General features: G+C 32.7%; 1 protein-coding gene across 1 annotated transcript in view; it reads right to left on the bottom strand.

Annotated features, from left to right (window-relative positions):
* The window catches only part of runx3 (RUNX family transcription factor 3), a 131,794-nt gene that overhangs the window by 52,167 nt on the left and 56,302 nt on the right, over positions 1-23,325 (bottom strand). Inside the window, exons 3-5 of the mRNA XM_056470341.1 lie at positions 15,369-15,613; positions 14,162-14,318; positions 11,897-12,001 (exon numbers count right to left, since the gene is read on the bottom strand). Of these exons, the coding sequence (XP_056326316.1) occupies positions 11,897-12,001; positions 14,162-14,318; positions 15,369-15,613 (507 nt within the window). The remainder of the gene's footprint in view (positions 1-11,896; positions 12,002-14,161; positions 14,319-15,368; positions 15,614-23,325) is intronic.

Raw genomic sequence — 23,325 nt, 5'->3', positions numbered from 1 at the left:
TGTTTTTTATAAGTTGTTTACATTTTAAGACTTTTTATTTAAAAAACAAATGTTACACACATACTGTTTGCTATGGAACGCAAAAACTCAATATCTCAAAATCATTCAGAACGCATATAAAACCTTATAATTCCAAGGTGACAAGGTGACGATATGTGTGTGTGTATGTATATATGTGTGTGTGTATGTATATATGTGTGTATATATATATATATATATATATATATATATATATATATATATATATATATATATATATATATATATGTGTGTGCGTGTGTGTGTGCATATATATATATATATATATATATATATATATATATATATATATATATTCTCATTATTTTATAATACACATATAGTTATGTGGTGGCACAGACTTAGACCTCTTTGTAGACTTGCAATGTATACGGCATGACATCACTTTGTTGCAGAGACGCTATAAGTTAAATGCCAGCAAAGTAGAACACGGAAGCAGCTTGAAGCAGAAAGTGCGAGTATGTCTGAGGTCTGGACATTTTTTAAAGTTGATGACGACAACATTGGCCATTGGGGTCAACTTGGGATTGCCTGCCAGGTATTTTAAGTTGAGGTGCTATTTGTTTTTATACAATTTTTTTTATATTTACTGTTCAAAAGTGACGAATTTATGATATTTATTCCTTGATTGTTCAAGCTATCTCACAGAAGTGCTCTGTTTGTTAAAATAAAAATTGTTGAATGTTAAAATAAAGTGAATTGAATAAGAAATAAGGAACATTCTGGATCTGTTTCTTCGCTCTTCTTCATTCTTTTTTATGTATTATAGAAGTATCGGATCAGGTTTCGATATCGGTAGATACTCAAAATCAAATGAATCGGACTCAAGGGCAAAAAAAAACTGATCGGGACATCACTACTTTTATTGAGATTTTAGTATTTTGAATAATATAATATATAAGAAATAACATATATATAGAAATAAGTCAATAATATAACAGAAAATGTTAAACCAGGCTCATTATGTATACGTACCCCTATATACATTTCTGGAGAGCGCCAAATGCGTCCCAGGAGGTGTGTTTTTTTTTGCAGTTTTTGTTTTCACGAATCCACCAGAGGCCGCTGTGTACACTTTTTTTCGATCTCAATGAACCGCCTCTCTCGGGAGTGCCATTTGCGCCTTCTCTTCTCACTTAAATCCACCAGAGGTCACTGCCGACTGACTGACCGACCAATTGACCAATAACCCCACCCACCCCCCTCCCTAAACCCACCAATATTGTTTTAAAAGCAGCGCTCACACACTTCCCTAGACCCAACTGCAGTGAAATCCAGAAAAGAAAAGCCCCCGATTTTCACCATGTTTTTAGATTTTACCACATTTTCACCCTGTTATTTACTTGTTTATTTTATTTTTTGGCTTTTTAGTTTTATCGGCTTTCTGGAACTTTTTTTCATTTGAACTCCATCATCGTGGTCAACTCCTTTCTGCATCTTAAGTTCACCGACGTATGCTGCGAGCCTCTGGACAATCTGGTAACAGCGGGGAAGCCGTCCATATGGAGATAAGCGGTCAGCTGCTAGCACGAAAAGGGCGTCATACCGCCCCCTAGCGTTGGTTTTGAAGACAAAATGCAGCCATACGTACTTCTGGCTACATAATTCGCAATCTCCTGAAATGTACATAGGGCTACGTTTTCAGAATGAGCCTATGTTGGAAAATGTATTGTTAGTTTATTACTAGGTTTTTGTAGCAAGATCTACCACACCAACCCAGACCATATATCACTTAAAACTATTAAAAATGTTAATAAAAGTCACTTTTCCCAACTTTTAAAGGTTAAAAGTTGTTGGAAAAAAGATTAAAGTCCCGTAATGCAATTTAAAAGCATAAATAAACTGGAAAAACTAAAAACATGAATCACAAAATATGGAAAACTGCTAATTTACTGATATATTTAGTGTAGAATCATCCTTTTAATCCCTTAAAGTTTTTTTTTAGCTTTAGTTCTAGGATCAGTTCAAGTTCAAGCTCAAATTCATTTATTTAAGCGCAATTAAAAACAGCAACAAGTACATTTAACGGAGTAAAATATAGAGACAATTCTAAACAACGAGGTAAAACTAAGAGAAACAACAGAGCAAATTTCATCAGCAAAGATTCAGAGCTAAAACAGCAGCTCACACACATCCGATGGCTAAATCTGCTCTGCATGCTCGGCTGTGTGTTTTGACAGTAATGAATTGTCTGTTCATTTTTCAAACGCATTCCATTCATTTGCCGTCCGATATTGGCTGCATTCATGCTGCGCGTCACTGGTGACGAAAGCTGCCACTCGCCGTTAGCGCTGCTTTGAAGAAACGTTCTCATGATGCATAGATAGCAGAAAGGGTGTTAAAAGCATTAGTGTGATGATTACCATTAAAAAAGAGAAGAACACACGCACACGCAAGATTCTTATCACTGAATAGAAAAGAGAAGGTCTCTAAAGGGCCTATTAGGAGTAAACATCTAAATCTATGAATTTGAAATCAATATCATCTCTAATATACAGAACAATACTTATATGTATGGGTGTGCCATGCATTATTTAATAGTTGACACACCTGGCAGGTGTTTTGCACGCACATACACAGACACACACACTAATGTATGCATGTACACTCCTTTATTTACAGAAACACAGAGTGATATCTGAGGAAAAATAACACAGCGAATGATATTGTTAACAGATTTACATGCCCTCTAAGAGCTGTGTGCCAAAATGCAAATATTGTCCCTGACTATAATAACTACTTTTGTCTTCTCTCCAATTCTGCATAAGCTTTTGTTATATATAAATAATGTTTTTTTTTTTTTGCATTTTGGCAATTACTACTGGTGATGTTTTGCTTGAAATGTGCGCATGCATTTCTTGATTATATATTAGCTAATATATTCATAATGCGTTAGATTGGTAGGCAATGCCATTTATGCACAATGAGAATAATAACAAAATCTGAATTGCTAGCATACATTTACCGGCCACTTTATTAACTGCTCGTTAACGCAAATTTTTAATCACACGGCAGCAACTCAATACATTTAGGCATGCAGACATCGTCAAGACGATCTGCTGCAGTTCAAACCGAGCATCAGAATGGAGAAGAAAGGTGATTTAAGTGACTTTGAACGAGGCATGGTTGTTGGTGCCAGACGGGCTGGTCTGAGTATTTCAGAAACTGCTGATCTACTGAGATTTTTACACACAACCATCTCTAGGGTTTACAGAGCATGGTCTGAAAAAGAGAAAATATCCAGTGAGCCTTGTTGATGCCGGAGGTCAGAGGAGAATGGCCAGACTGGTTCCAGCTGATAGAAAGGCAACAGTAACTCAAATAACCACTCACTACAAGGTCTGCAGAAGAGCATCTCTGAACGAACAACACGTCCAACCTTGAGGCGGATGGGCTACAGCAGTAGAAGACCACACCGGGCCACTCTGTAACTGAGGCTACAATTCACACAGGCTCACCAAAATTTGACAATAGAAGATTGGAAAAACATTGTTTGATGAGTCTCAAATATAATTGCGAAAATGTGGCAAGTAATACTCAATGAAATTTGGTTTTTATTAGTGCTGGTTAATTAATCGCATCCAAAAAAAAGGTTTGTTTTGATATAATATATGTTTTGTACTGTGTACATTTATTATGCGTGTATGTATGTATATATATATATATATATATATATATATATATATATATATATATATATATATATATATATATATATATATATATATATATATATATATAAATACCCACATGCATATATTTAAGAAAAAATATTTATATATACCGGTCGAAAGTATAGGGTCAGTTTTTTTCATTAATATTTTTATTTAATAATTTAAAAATTTGTTCGGTTCATCAAGCATCAAGGCGGCATTTACTAAATGTAAATAAAATGTTTAAATTGTTAAATACTTATTTATTAAATATTTATTTATTACTTATTGTATGTAGTTTCAAATTAAAAGATTACTCCAGTCAGTATTGCTTTTATCACTATTACCATTAATAATAATAATATTAAGGCGACACAGTGGCGCAGTAGGGAGTTCTGTCGCCTCACAGCAAGAAGGTTACAGTTAGCAAACAGTTATTTTATAATGCAATAACATTTCACAATTTAACAATTTGTGCTGTATTTTGATCAAATAAATGCAGTCGTGGTGAGCAGGATCAAGCTCATTTTAAAACATTTAAAAATCACACTGACCCCAAACGGTAGTGTGTATGATATAAATAACATTCATTCATTCTTTTCGGCTTAGTCCCTTTATTAATCCGGGGTCGCCACAGCGGAATGAACCGCCAACTTATCCAGCATATGTTTTACACAGCGGATGCCCTTCCAGTTGCAACCCATCACTGGGAAACATCCATACATTCTCATTCACACACATACCCTACGGACGATTTAGCTTACCCAATTCACCTATACCAAATGTCTGTGGACTGTAAGGGAAACTGGAGCACCCAGAGAAAATCATGCGGGGAGAGCATGCAAACTCCACACAGAAAGGCCAACTGACCCAGCCAAGGCTCGAACCAGCTACCTTCTTGCTGTGAGGCGAGAACGCTACCTACTGCACCACCCATACCAATGATATATAAATGTAAATATCTATGTAACAAAATAGTTGAATAGTTCTCTTATATGTGTGTGAATCAAATATACATACAAAATATAAATAATACACACACATAATATTATATTATGTCACTTTATTTTGAATGTGATTAATTGTGATTAGTTTTTATTGAACTGAAACTCTGTTTGAAAGGAATTTAACTGCAGTATCCAAATACTTTTTGGACAGCTGTTATGTATACTGTATTCCAGCAGTGTGCATAGTGTTCATCATTTCAAGATGCCTCTGCTTCTGTATGTTGTGTGAGTGGGTGTGTGGGGGGTCTTGTCTATCAGGTTTCTCTGCTCCGCAGGTAAACATTAATGAGGTATTATTCTATTGGCAGCGCTATCAAAGTACACACACACACACAGCTTGAGTCAGCCCATGCCTGGGGGAGGAGAGGGTGTGGTTTTCTTATGAAAGATGCCATCGACGCAACATATCTGACAAAAGCAAAATACACAGATATACAGTCCAGCACACAAGCAGCAAGTGAACAATCTATCCTTGTGGCAAACACACATTCGTTTGCAGTACGATGGAATGGTCATTAGTGTTCAAATCACATTCATTCATATCCTTCAATTCAATTCATTTAAACTCAATTCAGTTCAATTCAGTTCAGTTGAATTCATTTAAACTCAATTCAGTTCAATTCAATTCAATTCAATTCATTTAAACTCAATTCAGTTAAATTCAATTCAATTAAACTCAATTCAGTTCAATTCAATTCAATTAATTTAAACTCAATTCAGTTAAATTCAATTCAGTTCAATTAATTTAAACTCAATTCAGTTAAATTCAATTAAATTCAATTCATTTAAACTCAATTCAGTTAAATTCAATTCAGTTCAATTCAATTAATTTAAACTCAATTCAGTTAAATTCAATTCAATTCAATTAATTTAAACTCAATTCAGTTAAATTCAATTCAATTCAATTAATTTAAACTCAATTCAGTTAAATTCAATTCAATTCAATTCAATTCATTTAAACTCAATTCAGTTAAATTCAATTAAATTCAATTCAATTCATTTAAACTCAATTCAGTTAAATTCAATTAAATTCAATTCATTTAAACTCAATTCAGTTCAGTTCAATTCAATTCAATTCATTTAAACTCAATTCAGTTAAATTCAATTCAATTCAATTCATTTAAACTCAATTCAGTTAAATTCAATTGAGTTCAATTCAATTCAATTCAATTCATTTAAACTCAATTCAGTTAAATTCAATTGAGTTCAATTCAATTCAATTCATTTAAACTCAATTCAGTTACATTCAATTCAGTTCAATTCAATTCAATTCAATTCAATTCATTTAAACTCAATTCAGTTCAATTCAATTCAATTCAGTTCAATTCAATTCAATTCAATTCAATTCAATTCAATTCAATTAAACTCAATTCAGTTAAATTCAATTCAATTAATTTAAACTCAATTCAGTTAAATTCAATTCAATTCAATTGATTTAAACTCAATTCAGTTAAATTTAATTCAATTCAATTCAATTCAATTAATTTAAACTCAATTCAGTTAAATTCAATTCAGTTCAATTCAATTCAATTAGTTTTTCACAATAATTATCATTCCAAAGCAGTATATATACTATACTAGATGTTGTATGGCCAAAAGACACATTTGATAGATGATAGTTACTAATTTGTTGTCTATTAACAATAAATTTGCATAACTCATGTTTCAAATTCATTTCAGAGTCCAAAGTTTAATGCAAGGACATCATAAGTGTGTGAAAGCACACATCATTTCTCTCAGCATTGTGTCTGAAGCACTTATTTTCATTAGTGATAGTTGAGTGAACATAGGTTGCAGATACGGAAATGTGACCCGCTTGACAGGTAACAGCTCTAAAGAGTGATTGCAGGCCAACGTCAGTCAGCCAACATGATAAATATGACATGCATGAGGAAATCTAGCATTACAGGCATAACAAAAGGCAAGCATGAGTGCCAGTCGGAACAAAAAGAGATATTTGCATGTACTTTGCATTACTACATGTCAGTGAGTGTATGTGCAATATCATATCAAATAGCATTTGCTCATTGGATGCTAGAATTTGGGACAGAATATTAATTATATCTATTTTTGTATTTTTATTTGCATTGTTAGGATTTATTTAATGATAATTACACACATTAAACTCTTATTGCTGTGATGCAGTAAATAATGCAATATAACGTGTTTATATATTTATATGAGCATGTCAGCTGTCAAAATTAATGTTGAAATCTAATGTTGCCTACCAATGTAAGATTGCACAGCATTATCCCTGATTGTATCACCCATTATTGTTGTCTATTTATTTATTTATTTATTTATTTACTTACCTACTTACTTACTTGCTTACTATTTTATTTTATTTTATTTTATTTTATTTTATTTTATTTTATTTATTTATTTTTCCTTACTTTTATTTTATCAAATTTTGCAGCTTTTTTTTATTATTGTTGTTTTTATTTTTACTTTTCTTTTTACTTTCTTCCTTTAGGCAGTGTATTTCGGGTTTGTTGAAGTGGGTTTACATAAAAAAATATCTCTGTATAAATAATGGGTTTTGTCTTTGGCATAAAAATAAAGGGAAAAGATGAATGGGATTGTTTATGTTTTACTGTAATAAGTTCATTATAAAATGTTAAAAATGATACTGCGGAAATCAACATGATTTAAAGCAACGTTTTCTAGTTATTTTTCAATATTACTGAATAAATTGGAAAATTACTCATGGCAAATTGAATATATAGTTGAAGTCAGAATTATTAGCCCCCTGTTTATTTTATTCCCCAATTTCTGTTTAACGGAGAGAACATTTTTTTCAACACATTTCTAAACATAATAGTTTTAATAACTCATTTCTAATAACTGATTTATTTTATCTTTGCCATGATGACAGTAAATAATATTTTACTAGATATTTTTCAAGATACTAGTATTCAGCTTAGTGACATTTAAAGGCTTAACTAGGGTAATTAGGTTAACTAGGCAAGATAGTGTAATTAGGTAAGTTATTGTATAATGATGGTTTGTTCTGTAGACTATCGAAAAAATATATAGCTTAAAGGGGCTAATATATTGACCTTAAAATGTCTTTTAAAATATTAAAAACTGCTTTTATTCTAGCCAAAATAAAACAAATAAGACTTTCCCCAGAAGAAAAAATATTATCAGACATACTGTGAAAATTTCCTTGCTCTGTTAAACATAATTTGTAAAATATTTTATAAAATCAAAAAAAATCAAAGGCTGGCTAATAATTCTGACTTCAACTGTATATGGTTTGGTATACAGTATATTCGGCCCACAGCCCTCAGTCAAGTTTGCATTTTGGCCCTTTATTGGAAAAAGTTTGGGCACCCCTGAACTAAACTTATTTCAAAAAATATAACTTTTCTTGAAGCTAAATAAAAAAAAAAAGCATATTAAAGCTCATAAAAACATTGCTAATGTTTCTAATTTCTCAGATATTTCATATAAGCTCATGCTTTGGTGATTTTTAGTAAACCTCTCATATTTCAAGTTCCTAAAGTACAGTTGAACTAGTATTTAACATAGTACTAATCTCATAGTACTTTAATTTCATTATTTCATAGTGCTTTTGTATACAGTTGAAGTCAGAATTATTAACCGCCCTGAATTATTAGCCCCCCTGTTTATTTTTTTTTCTCCCAATTTCTGTTTAACGGAGAGATTTTTTCAGCACATTTCTAAACATAATAGTTTTAATAACTCATTTCTAATAACTGATTTATTTTATCTTTGCCATGATGACAGTAAATAATATCTGACTAGATATTTTTCAAGACACTTCTATACAGCCTAAATTGACATTTAAAGGCTTAACTAGATTAATTAGGTTAACTAGGCAGGTTAAGTTTATTAGGCAAGTTATTTTATACCGATGGTTGTTCTGTAGACTATCGAAAAAAAAATAGCTTAATGGGGCTAATAATTCTGACCTTAAAATGGCTTTAAAAAAAAATTAAAACTGATTTTATTCTAGCCGAAATAAAACAAATAAGACTTTCTATAGAAGAAAAAATATTATCAGAAATACTGTGAAAACTTCCGTGCTCTGTTAAACATAATTTGGGAAATATTTAAAAAATAATTCAAAGGGGCTTTAATAATTCTGAATTCAACTATATATATAGGTATATAAAGGTAATTTTACTTTTAAAGTAACTTTTTTATGTTACTTTACTTATTTTAATGAGTTAATCATGTTTAAAGTTTAACAATTAATATTTAACCATTAATAATTAATATTTTAGTTTAAAATGTTCATTTAATTCAACTAAAAAATTTAAGGCAGCAAGCATTTCTTTACTGTGTACACATTGAATTATCATTTCAATCCAAACTAAACTTCATTTTCACTTTCTTTATGTGCCACTTGGCTTGAAATGCAATGACAAGGAACAAATATGACACAGCTCTGTAAACACCAGCAGTGAGTTCCCTTTATCTCTCTCTCTTTCTCTCTCTCTGGCCTCCTCTGGCTGTGGTTCGCGGGCTGCATTAGTGTTATGGATCTGCACCCCAAGCAGGCGTTCAGTGCTGTGTTAATTCAGCGGCTCTAATGCGGTCAGGCACTGCTGACCCCGCTGGTCAGAGAGAGTGGCCACTCTCATTGAACCCTCTATGTTTGCGGCTCCAAGACGCACCCTCGCACTCTGTGCCTGAAACGGCTTAATAACACACCACAACTGACATCTGAGGTTGGCAACCATCTAGACCACGGAGGGCTGTTCGCTGTTTAATATTAACACACACTGCTGTGCAGGTATGTATACACCCAAACAAACTAGAACGCAAGGAGAAATCGAAACCAACACTTACTCACTGAAATACACTGTACGTTATAGGAACACACACATACAGTGTGGCTCGGTATCATCTGCCGGTGACTCATATGTCTTTTAAAGCCGTCGATGATCTGAAAATAGTTCGAAAAAACTCGCTGCACTGTCCGAAATACTCTACCTAACATAGTCAAAGGCATGACCGAGAAACAGAATCCAAATAGTGTGCGATGATAAACCTCTAATACTGAAAAAAAAAACAGCAGGAACCAACAGATTATCTAATCTGTTTAACTTGGCACTCGCTCTAAAGATGGCTCAGCTTGGTTTTTACTGAAGTAAATAACTGGGTATAAAGCAGACACAAAGGAGAGACTATCTCATCTCGTATCACCTCAAGTACTTCTCCCTCATTATCAAACAACACTGCACCGCAGAAAGAAAAGCCATTTTTACCAGAGCTGTGATTTGCAGTCTGGCATGAAATTATACACAGATGATGAATCAATAATAGAAACAACACTTATTTATGTAGATTGCGCTGGTTGCATGCATTAGAAACACACAGCACAACGTGTGCAGTACCAAATGACATTTGTTCATCTGATGAACCACTCAAAATAAAATATTGTGTCACACTTTATCTTAAGGTACAATTCTCGATATTTACAAACCATTAACTATAACTTTTACGTCAATATACTACTAATTCTCTGCTTAGTAATAGTTATGAAGGTGGAAATTGGGTTTAAAGCGACGTAAAATAATATAATGACATCTATTCATCTAATAAGCCAGTCAAGATATGAAATATTCAGTCACACTTTATCTTAAGGTACAATTCTTGCTATTAACAAACCATTAACAATGACTTTACACTGAATAAATGCTTATTAATAGTTATTAAGGTAGAATTTGGGTTTATAGCGATGTATGTTTGTTCATCTAAGAATAAAATATTCAGTCTCGCTATTAACAAACCATTAACAATGACTTTACACTGAACAAACAACTAATTTGCTGCTTAATAATAGTTATTAAGGTATAGGGTTTATAGCGATGTAGAATAATATAATGCTGTTTGTTCATCTAAGATATGAAATATTCAGTCACACTTTATCTTAAGGTACAATTCTCGCTATTTACAAACCCTTAACTATGACTTTTAACTCAATAGACTACTAAATTGTGGCTTATTAATAGTTATTAAGGTATAATTTGGGTTTAAAGTGATGTAGAATAGCATAATGACATTTGAACCAAGCCAAGATATGAATTATTCAGTCACCCTTTATCTTACGGTACAATTCTCAATATTAACAAACCATTAACTATGAATGTAAGCTCAATAAAAGACTACTTTGCTGCTTAATAATAGTTATGAAGGTAAAATTTGGGTTTATAGCGATGTAGAATAATATAATGCTGTTTGTTCATCTAAGATATGAAATATTCAGTCACACTTTATCTTAAGGTACAATTCTTGCTATTTACAAACCATTAACAATGACTTTACACTGAATAAATGCTTATTAATAGTTATTAAGGTAGAATTTGGGTTTATAGCGATGTATGTATGTTCATCTAAGATTAAAATATTCAGTCTTGCTATTAACAAACCATTAACAATGACTTTACACTGAACAAACAACTAATTTGCTGCTTAATAATAGTTATTAAGGTAGAATTTGGGTTCATAGCGATGTAGAATAATATAATGCTGTTTGTTCATCTAAGATTAAAATATTCAGTCACACTTTATCTTAAGATACAATTCTCGCTATTTACAAACCCTTAACTATGACTTTTAACTCAATAGACTACTAAATTGTGGCTTATTAATAGTTATTAAGGTATAATTTGGGTTTAAAGTGATGTAGAATAGCATAATGACATTTGAACCAAGCCAAGATATGAAATATTCAGTCACACTTTATCTTATGGTACAATTCTCAATATTAACAAACCATTAACTATGAATGTAAGCTCAATAAAAGACTAGTTTGCAGCTTAATAATAGTTATGAAGGTAGAATTTGGGTTTAAATCGATGTCGAATAATATAATGACGTTTGTTCATCTAATGAACCAGTCAAAATATGAAATATTCAGTCACACTTTATCTTAAGGTAGAATTCTCGCTATTTACATAACTATAACTACTTTTCAGCTTAACTATAACTACTTTTTCTTCAATAAACTACTCATTTGCTGCTTATTAACAGTTATTAAGATAGAATTTGGGTTTAAAGCGATGTAGAATAATATAATGCACTTTTTGAGTACTACTAAACAGTCTTAATAATAGGCAGGTGATAAGACACTGAGAATTAGTACACAAACTAAAGTGTTACCAAATATTCTCTATCAAACACAGCATTACAAGGACATACAAGGGAATTGTGGGTACTCACGTCTTGGCTCTCGAGGTCCGTCAACGGTGACTTTAATAGCGCGGTGGTACGTGGCGACCTGCGGTGGTCCAGTGAACACAGTGATGGTCAAAGTGAAGCTCTTTCCTGAGAGGAAGAAGATACAATGTCATGATCACCCGTCAGTTTAAAAAAGGTATTACATGATATAAAACTTAAAACTGGATATGAACATTAACCTTTACTGTATCTTTACACATTCAATTCAATTCATCTTTATTTCTATAGCACTTTTACTATGTAGATTGTGTCAAAGCAGCTTGACATAGAAGATTGTAGTGAATTGAAACTATGTCAGGTCAGTTTTCAAATAATTCCTACATGTTGTCCCAACACAAATCGATTAAGTAAACTTAATTACTTTAACAAATGTAAGTGGATTGAACATAAAATAATTAAGTTTTCACAAAAAAAAACTCAAGAATTGTGTTGATTCAGCTCTTTTAAAGTAAGTATTTTGAAAAAGCAGCCATTTTTTGGATAAGATACTTGGATAAAACAATCACCAATTTTCATGTATGCAACCTGAGCGCTGTAGTCAGCATAACAAAAAGGAGGACAAACAAAACTCGGCATTATAAATTGTATCATGTATATTTTTAATATCATGAAACGTGTAATATTATATTCAAAACAAAGCAAAATAGAAGTCTCTTTACTAGCGGTTTCAGATTTTTGGACCGCACTTTTGGTATGTTGAGTCAGATTGAGTGCGGCAGCAAGAAACAGGGGAAAGTATTTGTGGTTTGCAACAATAAGAAATATCGTGGAGTCAATATTTAGCAATATGCTGATGGCAGAATAATCTGTAAGTGATATTAGCATTCGATCATTTCCTGAAAGTGCGGGATAATAGCGCGTACGTTCTTTCGGTTGAGAAAAATAATTAAATCATATAAAGTTGCTCCTGCCAGATAAGCCCTCAGGTAAACACAGAAACTCCCTCAGGCTCGGCGAAGTAAAGGCTCAAACACAATCCCGCCGAGGTGGGTCACACACAGCTGGGAGAAATGAATGAGTTTCCTCTGAAAAGAGACAGCACTACTGCTTTGATGCGCTTTCAAATGCGTTTATGATGTGGATTAGTCAGACAATGTGTTCCAGATTGTTCCCGGGACTCCGCTGTGTCTGTGTGCATGTGTGTGCGTGCGTGCGTGTGTGATCTCTAAATGCAATGAAGCTGCGCTTTGAGGGGGAGAAAGCCGTGGCTTGTATGAGGGCTATGAGGGTGGGGTAATTGACTGCAGAAATGAAAGGTACTTTTAATTCGCACACTGCAGCGCTTTCCACTCATCCGTCTGCAACTATTTAAAGTGTAACATTTACAGGAAAAATGTGAGTGCGAGGAGCGGGGCCAAGAGGAAAACGACGAGAGGGAAAAGCTTGTGAAAGAATGTAAGCTATGTAAGAGGTAGGGTGTTTTAAGGTGTGTAAACAAGATGGGATTTTTTTTAAACCGTACATCCTTTACATCCTTTATAAAAAATTGTTCTGTGGGGTAATTATTTCTATGGGACAAGTATGCTAACAGAAGCATTCGGATTTATCCGGTTATATAAAACAAATGTTTTTGGTATTTGGTAGTTGGTAAAGTGCTCAGCGTATATAAATACACCCCTCGCAAATCTATCTTTTAAATTAATACATTTAAATAGAAGCTATACAATGTTATATTTGTGCATATACATTAGATTAGTCAGTACTGAAGCCAAATCTGAAGCTTATCTAATTAAATAATGTTCGATAACGGTCCAAAAACTAGCACACCCAAATTTATATGTTATAGAAAATATTAAATACAAAAAAAAAGAGGAAATCAAGAGAAGCAAAAAAACATTTAATTGTAAATTTTTTGTTACATTTTGCAGGTTGTAATATTTTTGCAATATTTTGTTAGAATTTAATTGTATTATCTATTTTAATAAAAAATATCTGTTTAATAAATCTGTTTTGTTTAAATGCACTTAAATACATTGCCTATATTCACTGAGAAATTGATCAAAATATTCATTTTCAAAATGGGGTGTACTTAATTATGCTGAGCAGTGTATATTAAAACAAAAATGAGACCCATTGTGTTTAACTTTAAATGTAAGACAATCGGAAGTTAATGTTTGTATGACTTAATTTTTTTTTTTTTAATTTCTGTCTTGCTTTCTTGTTTTTAAAATGGTAAAGTATATAGTTTCTATTGATTCCAAAACATGCATGCATCTGCCCACAAAAAGAGATGTTAAGATGTGGCACCTCTGCCGCTCCTGCCCACGAAGCGCAGGTCGTTGAAGCGCGCCACCTGGTTCTTCATGACGGCGGACGCGTTTCTCAGCTCCGCGGAGTAATTCTCATCATTTCCCGCCATCACAGTGACCAGAGTCCCGTCAGGAACATCACCCAAAGCCACCACCTGATAAACACAGAGATAAACCCAACATAATCAAACACACACACAAACCCAATAAACCACAAATCTGGGTTGCAGCCTTCACAAAAATCACTACTAATATTCGGTATGTGTGTACTCGCAATTATACAGTTACACACATACTGTATGTGCATATAAAATACAAATAATAGATTTAATGTTAGCTCTGCGAGTGGGATGCATCGTTTCCTAAAATATAACCCGGGAGCAATTTGTATATTTTAAATTCCGCCACAATTTAACGATTTAATTGTTATTTATTAATTTATTTGTGCAAAATATAACAAACATAAACAGAATAGATGCGAATAACAACAGCATATAAGCGAATCGTACATTCAGCAAACAAACCTTAAAACAGTAATGTTAGTAATAACAACTGATGTATAATTATGATATCCAAAATAAAAATAATAGTTAATAATAATAATAACAATAATATAATTATATTTAGATTACAATATTTATAATAATAATAATAATAATAATAATAATAATAATAATAATAATAATAATATAATTATTACAATAATAATTCCATTCAAATTTTCCGAGTGCAGAAAACCGTGTCGAAACGTCTCTGTCGTGATTGACATCAGTTCAGATCATCAGTCCAGCCAACACAGCCTAGTATGTTGATGATATCAGAAAATAGATTAAATTAGCAAGTGTTTTAATTTTGCAGTTGCTTTCAGGTGAGTTGACATTTTAAAAGAATCTGTCAGTAATTTCTTATTGATTAACTCGTGTTCTTGGCACGCGCAACCAAATAGTCTTTTGGCTCACACTATATGAGTTAACCAAACGTCAGCTATCTTACAGATCTGTAAAAATACATTTTGCTATAAATTTATGCTAATTAAACGTTTAAAAAGAATCAATGAATACAAACCATTGTAGTTTAGTCAAAAGTCCTGACGGAAAACTTTGATGCTGTCGACTCAGAAGAGCGCGAACTCAGTTCAAAAGTAGCTAGCTTTCTGACAAAGCCATGACATTAGTCAATGGTACAGAAAGAAATGTTTTATTTACCTTAAAAGCCACGGGCAGGGTTTTGTTGCACCTCCAGTGAGACGGCAGGACCGAGCAGAGAAAGTTTGGGCTGTCCGTGCGCACCAGCTCTCCGGCGTGATCCGCCAGCACGTCCACCACGGAGCGGCTCTCCACGGGCCGGCCGGAGCGCAGCGGCCCCGGCGCGCTCATGCTCTGGCTCTCGGTCACTTTGGCGCACGGGAACGAGGCGGAGGGCGGCGTGAACCGTCTGCTCGTACTCGGGTCTACGGGAATATGCATCACAACAGATTACAAATGAGACCCCGTGAAAATCTCAGGCAACCCAGTCGGGTAAGTAGGCTACAGAAAGTCCGTTTGTGTTGGAGAGTAAAAAAAAACTCCTCGGTGACCGTTTACTTTGTGTTGCAATGCTGATGCAGAAGCGTTAACACAGAGCGGTTGAGTTCCCCACTGACTTCAGCCAAACACACACACAAAACGCAAGCACATATAATGTCGTGCTGCACGATAGATGAAAATAAGGCATAAAAAGACAGTCTTGTATGCTTCTCAAAGCATATAAAACTACTGTTTTAGAGTTATTTATGAAACTGAAGTCATCCCAGAGCGTGTACAGCAGGTGTGAGCTGCTCCTGGATATCAGTTTTACTTTCAGTCAGTTACTTTCCGTCCTGTCAATCCAGAGTCTCTGAAAATAAAGTCCAAACAAATTAATCCCTCAGTTTCAGAAGAGTTTCTGCAGCAATGTCCCGTTCAGCTGTCAAACGTTCTTTCCAAATGAATGCGTAAAAGTGAGTAAAAACGAGAACTTGTGTTAGTCAGACATACGACTACGCAAACGCCGCGCTCTGCACTCTGCAGACAAGCGTTATTTACTCATCTCATTATAGCCTGGAGTGCGCTGAGCGCTCCACCAATCAGAGATCAGGGCAGGGTTTCATCGACCAATCAGCAGACAGGGTTGGTCATCAAACGAGCCGAAGCAAAACTGAAAGCTTCTCTATTATCAGTGTTTATTATACTTAATGAGCAATCAATAAAACATTTCAATCCTCTCCTTGCATGTTTTGGCACACAATAAACGAGGAAGGTTTAGAGTATGTAAGGTGTGACCCTTTTAAACCACAAAATAATGATTAAAAAATCTTTGAAGTTATTCATCATGTCTCTGTGTTAATTAATGAAGTTTTTGTTAAAATATATTGCACGAAGTATTGAGCAATTAAAGAACATATTTAAAATAGTTACAGTGACATAAAGTATCCCTTAAAATATTAGAATAAGTACATTAAAAACAGCAGCAATAACATTAATTAAACAGTCTGCTAACGTTCAGTTAGTTACAATATTAAAACATATCTTGTGCTAAATTAATTTTCTATAACTAATGCATTCGTTCCATCATGATAGAACAACAATAATTACGATAATGGTCTCATACAGAGTATTTAATTAGAATCTAATGAGTTCCTGTGTGGTTGACACACCCTGAGCTCGCACTGTCGCCACTAGTAGGCGCATGTGTCGTTTAAAAATCCTCAGCGGGGCCAAAGAAAGTGAGTTAAAGCGCATTAAACTGACACAGAACGGGAGGGAAAATACAGAGACAGACTGAAACAAACGAAACAGCGAAAGGCAGAAATAAAGCGATTCTCGTGTAGAGCTAGTAATCGGGAATTTAATATTTTTTCTACTCAGTTCAGCCGGTTTTCTTAGATTGCTGGTTCTTGCGATGGTTATTCGGGAAGATGCATTAAATGATCTGGTTTGTTATAAATCAGACGCTTAAAATAGAGCAATTTAATTAACTATAAAACAAAATCTAAAATGATTATGGTGAGTGCGAAAAGCAACCATCATGTGTCTCTCCAAACGTCCTGCTTTTATAAATCCCAGGCTACCATTCGTATAAACATGTTCACGCACATTTATATAATATATAAAATAGTCATAATAATATACCGAGTTAAAAATAATATGCTATTTCACTCTGCGTGACTGGAGAATTTAAATGCAGTCAGAATATTTATATATAGCCTTTATCTTTTTTAATTTAAATGATTCGCAACACAAATAATAATAATAATAACAATAATATTAATAGATTGCATCACACTTACAAAAACATCTGCATTTATTAACATTTAAAACATTTCACCAACTGCATTTATAAACAACACACTGTAAAAAATGATATATGATCAATTAGTCATGATGACAGCATGTGTTTTTAATTCATTGTAACTTATTAAACTAGTTTAACCATGCTCTAACTTAATTTTAGAGGTTACGCAAGCTGTTTTAAGTCAATTTAACTAATATGAGGTCAATGGACTCATTTAATTTAATTCAGCTTAAATATTTAAGGCAACAAGGATTTTTTTATACGGTGCATAAATTTATTTGCATTAATCATTCACGTTTCCGCAAGCAGATTAATTCGCAATCTATTTATTCTGAATGTATTCGTTCGTCTGTGACAGAAAGAGGGAGTGCATGTTTCAGTGTTATGAGCAGTGTGGGCTTGAGGTTTAACTCGAGCTGGCAGGAATTGTGCCAGAATTCTGCGGGTTCATATGCTAAAGATGAGCTCAGTTTGAAACCAGCGTTTGTTTACACAGAGAGAACATCACATTCAAGCAAACAAATTAAAACGACTCAAACGCGCATGTTTAATCAGTGCAATTTGAATACGATATATGAGAACAGCCTTATTCGTTATTATTATTATTATTATTATTATTATTATTATTATTATTATTATTATTTTATTAGTAGTAGTGGTATTCCACGAAAAGCCAAGCGCCACAGATGTGATATTTATTCTGTTATCGCATTCATTATTTGACAGTTAAACCACTGATATTCATCTTCAGCTCGATGTGAAAAAATAATGTGAATATAGCCCAGAAGGGAAGTCAAGTCTCACCCACACTAATGGTCCAAAAGAGCAAAAAAAAAAAAAAAAAAATGCACATTAACATCTGAAGATCATTAGCATGTTTCATCAACTTCTGCTCGAAAGACTTCTTGCAAACCTTCCTCTTTTCACGCCTTCCGCCCTCCCGCTGCAATGCATTTCAGTGAGTTGAGTAAGTGTTGTCGAAACAGATATGCATGTCGACGTGTTGCACAGTCACAGCTTTGTATAATCACACACATTACAATGCATTACAATGTTCCTCTTGCGTATTAGTCTCTTAATTTAGGCTATTTCTAAGCATATAGCATGCATTTAAATTGCATTACTTTGTATAATTGTGCGGATGTTTATTTATTTATTTATTTATTTATTTATTTATTTATTTGTTACTAATATAGCAATAAAAATCCAGGCTATCCGTTTTTGTCAAGGCGTGTATTTCACAGTTTAATACATTGGCGCCACTAGAAGGGATACAGCTGTGTGGCCCGAAGTTAACTAGATTAGTTTATATTATTTATTAAATTATCTATTAATTATATTTTACTAGGCGGTTCATTCCGCTGTGGTGACCCCTGATTAATAAAGGGACTAAGCCGGAAGAAAATGAATGAATGTATTTTATTAACATCTACCTCTACCCCAATCCAACAATCACAGTAATGTAAAAACAGAAATTATACCGAGAATCATTCATATTACTTATTAAATGACCCATTAAATTGTATTTTATTAACGTCTACCCAAACCCTAAACCCGACAGTAATGTGAAAATATTAATTATTGTTGTACAGTGCCATAATAATTATGTTAATGATGCTAGTATCTGTAGCTGTATCCCTTCTAGACCGGCATGCTAATAAAGAAATAAAGAACTATTTAATGGGTAATTTAATAAATAATATGTATAATACTCGGTATAATTACTGTTTTTATATTACTATGATGGTTGGGTTTATGTTTGGGGTAGTGGGGGTAGACAATAAATTGATAGACTATTTAATAAATAATTCTCGTTAACTCCCGACCGCAGCTGTATCTCTTCTAGCAACAATCCTCTCATGCCATCTAGACTTTACTACTTCACTACGTACTTTCACACACAAAATCGTAACATAAATTGTTATCCTGAACCCAGAAGTGCCAATAAACACAAGCCAGTCAGGGGTCGTTGTGGAAACATGCATATGGGTGATGTTTCCAGCATCTGTTCATTATTAATACGTGACCGCACGCGCTCAGACTGACTCCGCGCGCCTGTCAAATTCAGACTCCGCGCGCAGTTTCTACGGTTACAGTCGCGCAGCAACGTGCCCTCCTTAATGACGCGCGCCCCTCTGATATGTGATCCGAGCTTAAAGCCCGCGTCAAGTCCACATCGAGCAATCAAGCGCTGAGAAATGATGTGCGCGCGTACAAAGAGGCACGAGCGCTCAGAAACAGCCTGAAGTTCAAACAATGAAAAATAACGTAGACACAAGAGTCAGAGCACCCACACCATGCCATCAGTCTTCACCGGGGTACAATGGGGTTAAATGAATGCCTTCTGGAGTCTCCCTAAACACTAAATAGCAACGCAATATACCACAGCCTTTTCTTGAAGATGTCTGTCGCTCTGCATTGCATTGCACGATCACCCTGATGCATACAGTTAAGGTCATTGCATGCAAATGTTGATTTGAAGTAACCCGATCTAAAAACGTTGCAGATTGGTGTGGCCCATGAGAAGCCCTGAAAATGCCACACTCATTTTGAGACTTAAACAATTGTTGCAATGTTATGTCTGAGCATTGACAAATGGGAAATCCTGTTTTGCTCCTGTGTATTAACAGAAGGGGAAAAAACTTGCCAAAAAGTTGCTCAGATGTGACTGTTCTAAAAATGCTGGGTTGTTTTTAACCATTGGGGTTTTTTTCAGCTGAATTTAAAATGCATTTTGAACCCAACTGTTGGGTTTGTTCATATTTGACCCAATGCCGGGTTAATGCAACCCATTTTTTAGAGTGTATTTAAAAAAATACACTTATTTATTTATTTATTTATTTATTTATTTATTTATTTATTTATTTATTTATTTACTCACTCACTGAAGTACTCATTCATCCATTTATTTAAAACCTCATAGTCGATTTGATATGCATTTTTACAGAATTGGAAAAGTTGAATGTTTCCATGGAGGGAGCAAGAAATTACTTTGGGTAAATTTTTTCAATTGAATTTAAAATTGATTTTTAACCCAACTATTGGGTTAATACAACCCCAAAATTTTAGAGTGTATTTGAAAATATTTTATTGATTGATTGATTGATTGATTGATTTATAATGAATTAATTTATTATTTATTTTAAACCTCATACACTCTGTATTGTATTATATTTTATATTATTATATTATATTATATATTTTAGCTGAATATTTTTATGTTGGAGGGAGAAAGAAATTACTTTGGGTTAATTTTTTCAATTGAATTTAAAATTGATTTTTCACCCAACTGTTGGGTTAAACGACCCAAAAATTTTAGAGTGTTTATTTATTTATTTATTTATTTATTTATTTATTTATTTATTTATTTATTTATTTATTTATTTATTTATTTATGTATTTACTCTCTCACTTAAGTACTCATTCATCCATTTATTTAAAACCTCATAGTCGATTTGATATGCATTTTTACAGAATTGGAAAAGTTGAATGTTTCCATGGAGGAAGCAAGAAATTACTTTGGGTTATTTTTTTCAATTGAATTTAAAATAGACTTTTAACCCAACTATTGGGTTAATACAACCCCACAATTTTAGAGTGTATTTGAAAATATTTTATTTATTTATTGATTGATTAATTGATTGATTTTATAATTAATTATTAATTTATTTATTAATTTATTTTAAACCTCACACACTCTGTATTGTATTATATTTTATATTACTATATTATATTATATATTTTAGCTGAATATTTTTATGTTGGAGGGAGAAAGAAATTACTTTGGGTTAATTTTTTCAATTGAATTTAAAATAGATTTTTAGCCCAACTGTTGGGTTAAACGACTCTAAAATTTTAGAGTGTTTATTTATTATTTATTTATTTATTATTTATTTATTTATTTATTTATTTATTTATTTATTTACTCACTCACTGAAGTACTCATTCATCCATTTATTTAAAACCTCATAGCTGATTTGATATGCATTTTTACAGAATTGGAAAAGTTGAATGTTTCCATGGAGGGAGCAAGAAATTACTTTTGGTTATTTTTTTCAATTGAATTTAAAATAGATTTTTAACCCAACTATTGGGTTAATACAACCCCAAAATTTTAGAGTGTATTTAAAAATATTTTATTTATTTATTGATTGATTAATTGATTGATTTTATAATTAATTATTCATTAATTTATTATTTATTTTAAACCTCATACACTCTGTATTGTATTATATTTTATATTACTATATTATATTATATATTTTTGAATATAGCTGAATATTTCTATGTTGGAGGGAGAAAGAAATTACTTTGGGTATATTTTCAATTGAATTTAAAATAGATTTTTAACCCAATTGTTGGGTTAAACGACCCTAAAATTTTAGAATGTTTATTTATTTATTTATTATTTATTTATTTATGTATTTACTCACTCACTGAAGTACTCATTCATCCATTTATTTAAAACCTCATAGCTGATTTGATATGCATTTTTACAGAATTGGAAAAGTTGAATGTTTCCATGGAGGGAGCAAGAAATTACTTTGGGTTATTTTTTTCAATTGAATTTAAAATAGATTTTTAACCCAACTATTGGGTTAATACAACCCCAAAATTTTAGAGTGCATTTAAAAATATTTTATTTATTTATTGATTGATTAATTGATTGATTTTATAATTAATTATTCATTAATTTATTATTTATTTTAAACCTCATACACTCTGTATTGTATTATATTATATTATACTATATTATATAATATATTTTTGAATATAGCTGAATATTTCTATGTCGGAGGGAGAAAGAAATTACTTTGGGTTAATTTTTTCAATTGAATTTAAAATAGATTTTTAACCCAATTGTTGGGTTAAACGACCCTAACATTTTAGAGTGTTTATTTATTTATTTATTAATTAACTTTTTTATATTTTCATTCATTCCAAACCTCATATACTTTATATAAAAGACAAGCATTTTTTGAATGTTTCTTTGTTGGAAGGATTAAGAAATTACTTTAGGTTATTTTTTAATTGAATTTAAAATGCATTTTTAACCCAAGTGTTGGGTTAATACGACCCCAAAATGTTAGAGTGTTTATTTATTTCTTTATTGTGGGTCATTTTTTCCTATTAAATAAACAAAAATATGTATGTGTTGGGTTAACACAACCCAATCTTTTAGAGTGCATTTAAAATATATCTAAAATAAAAATATTAAAATATTAATTCATTCATACATTCAAAACCTCATATACTCTATATTAGTTTTTTTAGAAAATTGCAGAGTTGAATGTTTCCATGTTGGACAAATTTGTTCAACTAAATTCAAAATACTTTTAAACTGTTTTAAATCCAACCATTGTTTGTGTGTCTTTTAATATATATATATATTTAAAATATTGAAATATTCATTCATACACAACGGCCAATTTTCATTCATTCATTCATTCATTCATTCATTTTCTTTTCAGCTTAATCCTTTTATTAATCAGGGGTCGCCACAGAGGAATGAACCGCCAACTTATCCAGCATATGTTTTACAGCGGATGCCCTTCCAGCCGCAACCCAACACTGGGAAACACTCATACACTACGGACAATTTAGTTTACTCAATTCACCTATAGCGCATGTCTTTGGACTGTGGAGGAAACCCGAGCACGCGGAGTAAACCCACGCCAACACGGTGAGAACATGCAAACTCCACACAGAAATGCCAAATGGCCCAGCCGGGACTTGAACCAGCGACCTTCTTGCTGTGAGGCGACATCGGTAACCACTAAGCCAGCATGCCAACCTTCATTCAATCAAAACCTCATACACTCTATATTAGATAAGCATTTATTACAGAAC

Source organism: Danio aesculapii, chromosome 13, assembly GCF_903798145.1.
Source record: "Danio aesculapii chromosome 13, fDanAes4.1, whole genome shotgun sequence".
NCBI classification, from domain to species: domain Eukaryota; kingdom Metazoa; phylum Chordata; class Actinopteri; order Cypriniformes; family Danionidae; genus Danio; species Danio aesculapii.
Note: the sequence above shows the minus strand (reverse complement) of the source record. Positions and strands in the feature narration are given on the sequence as shown.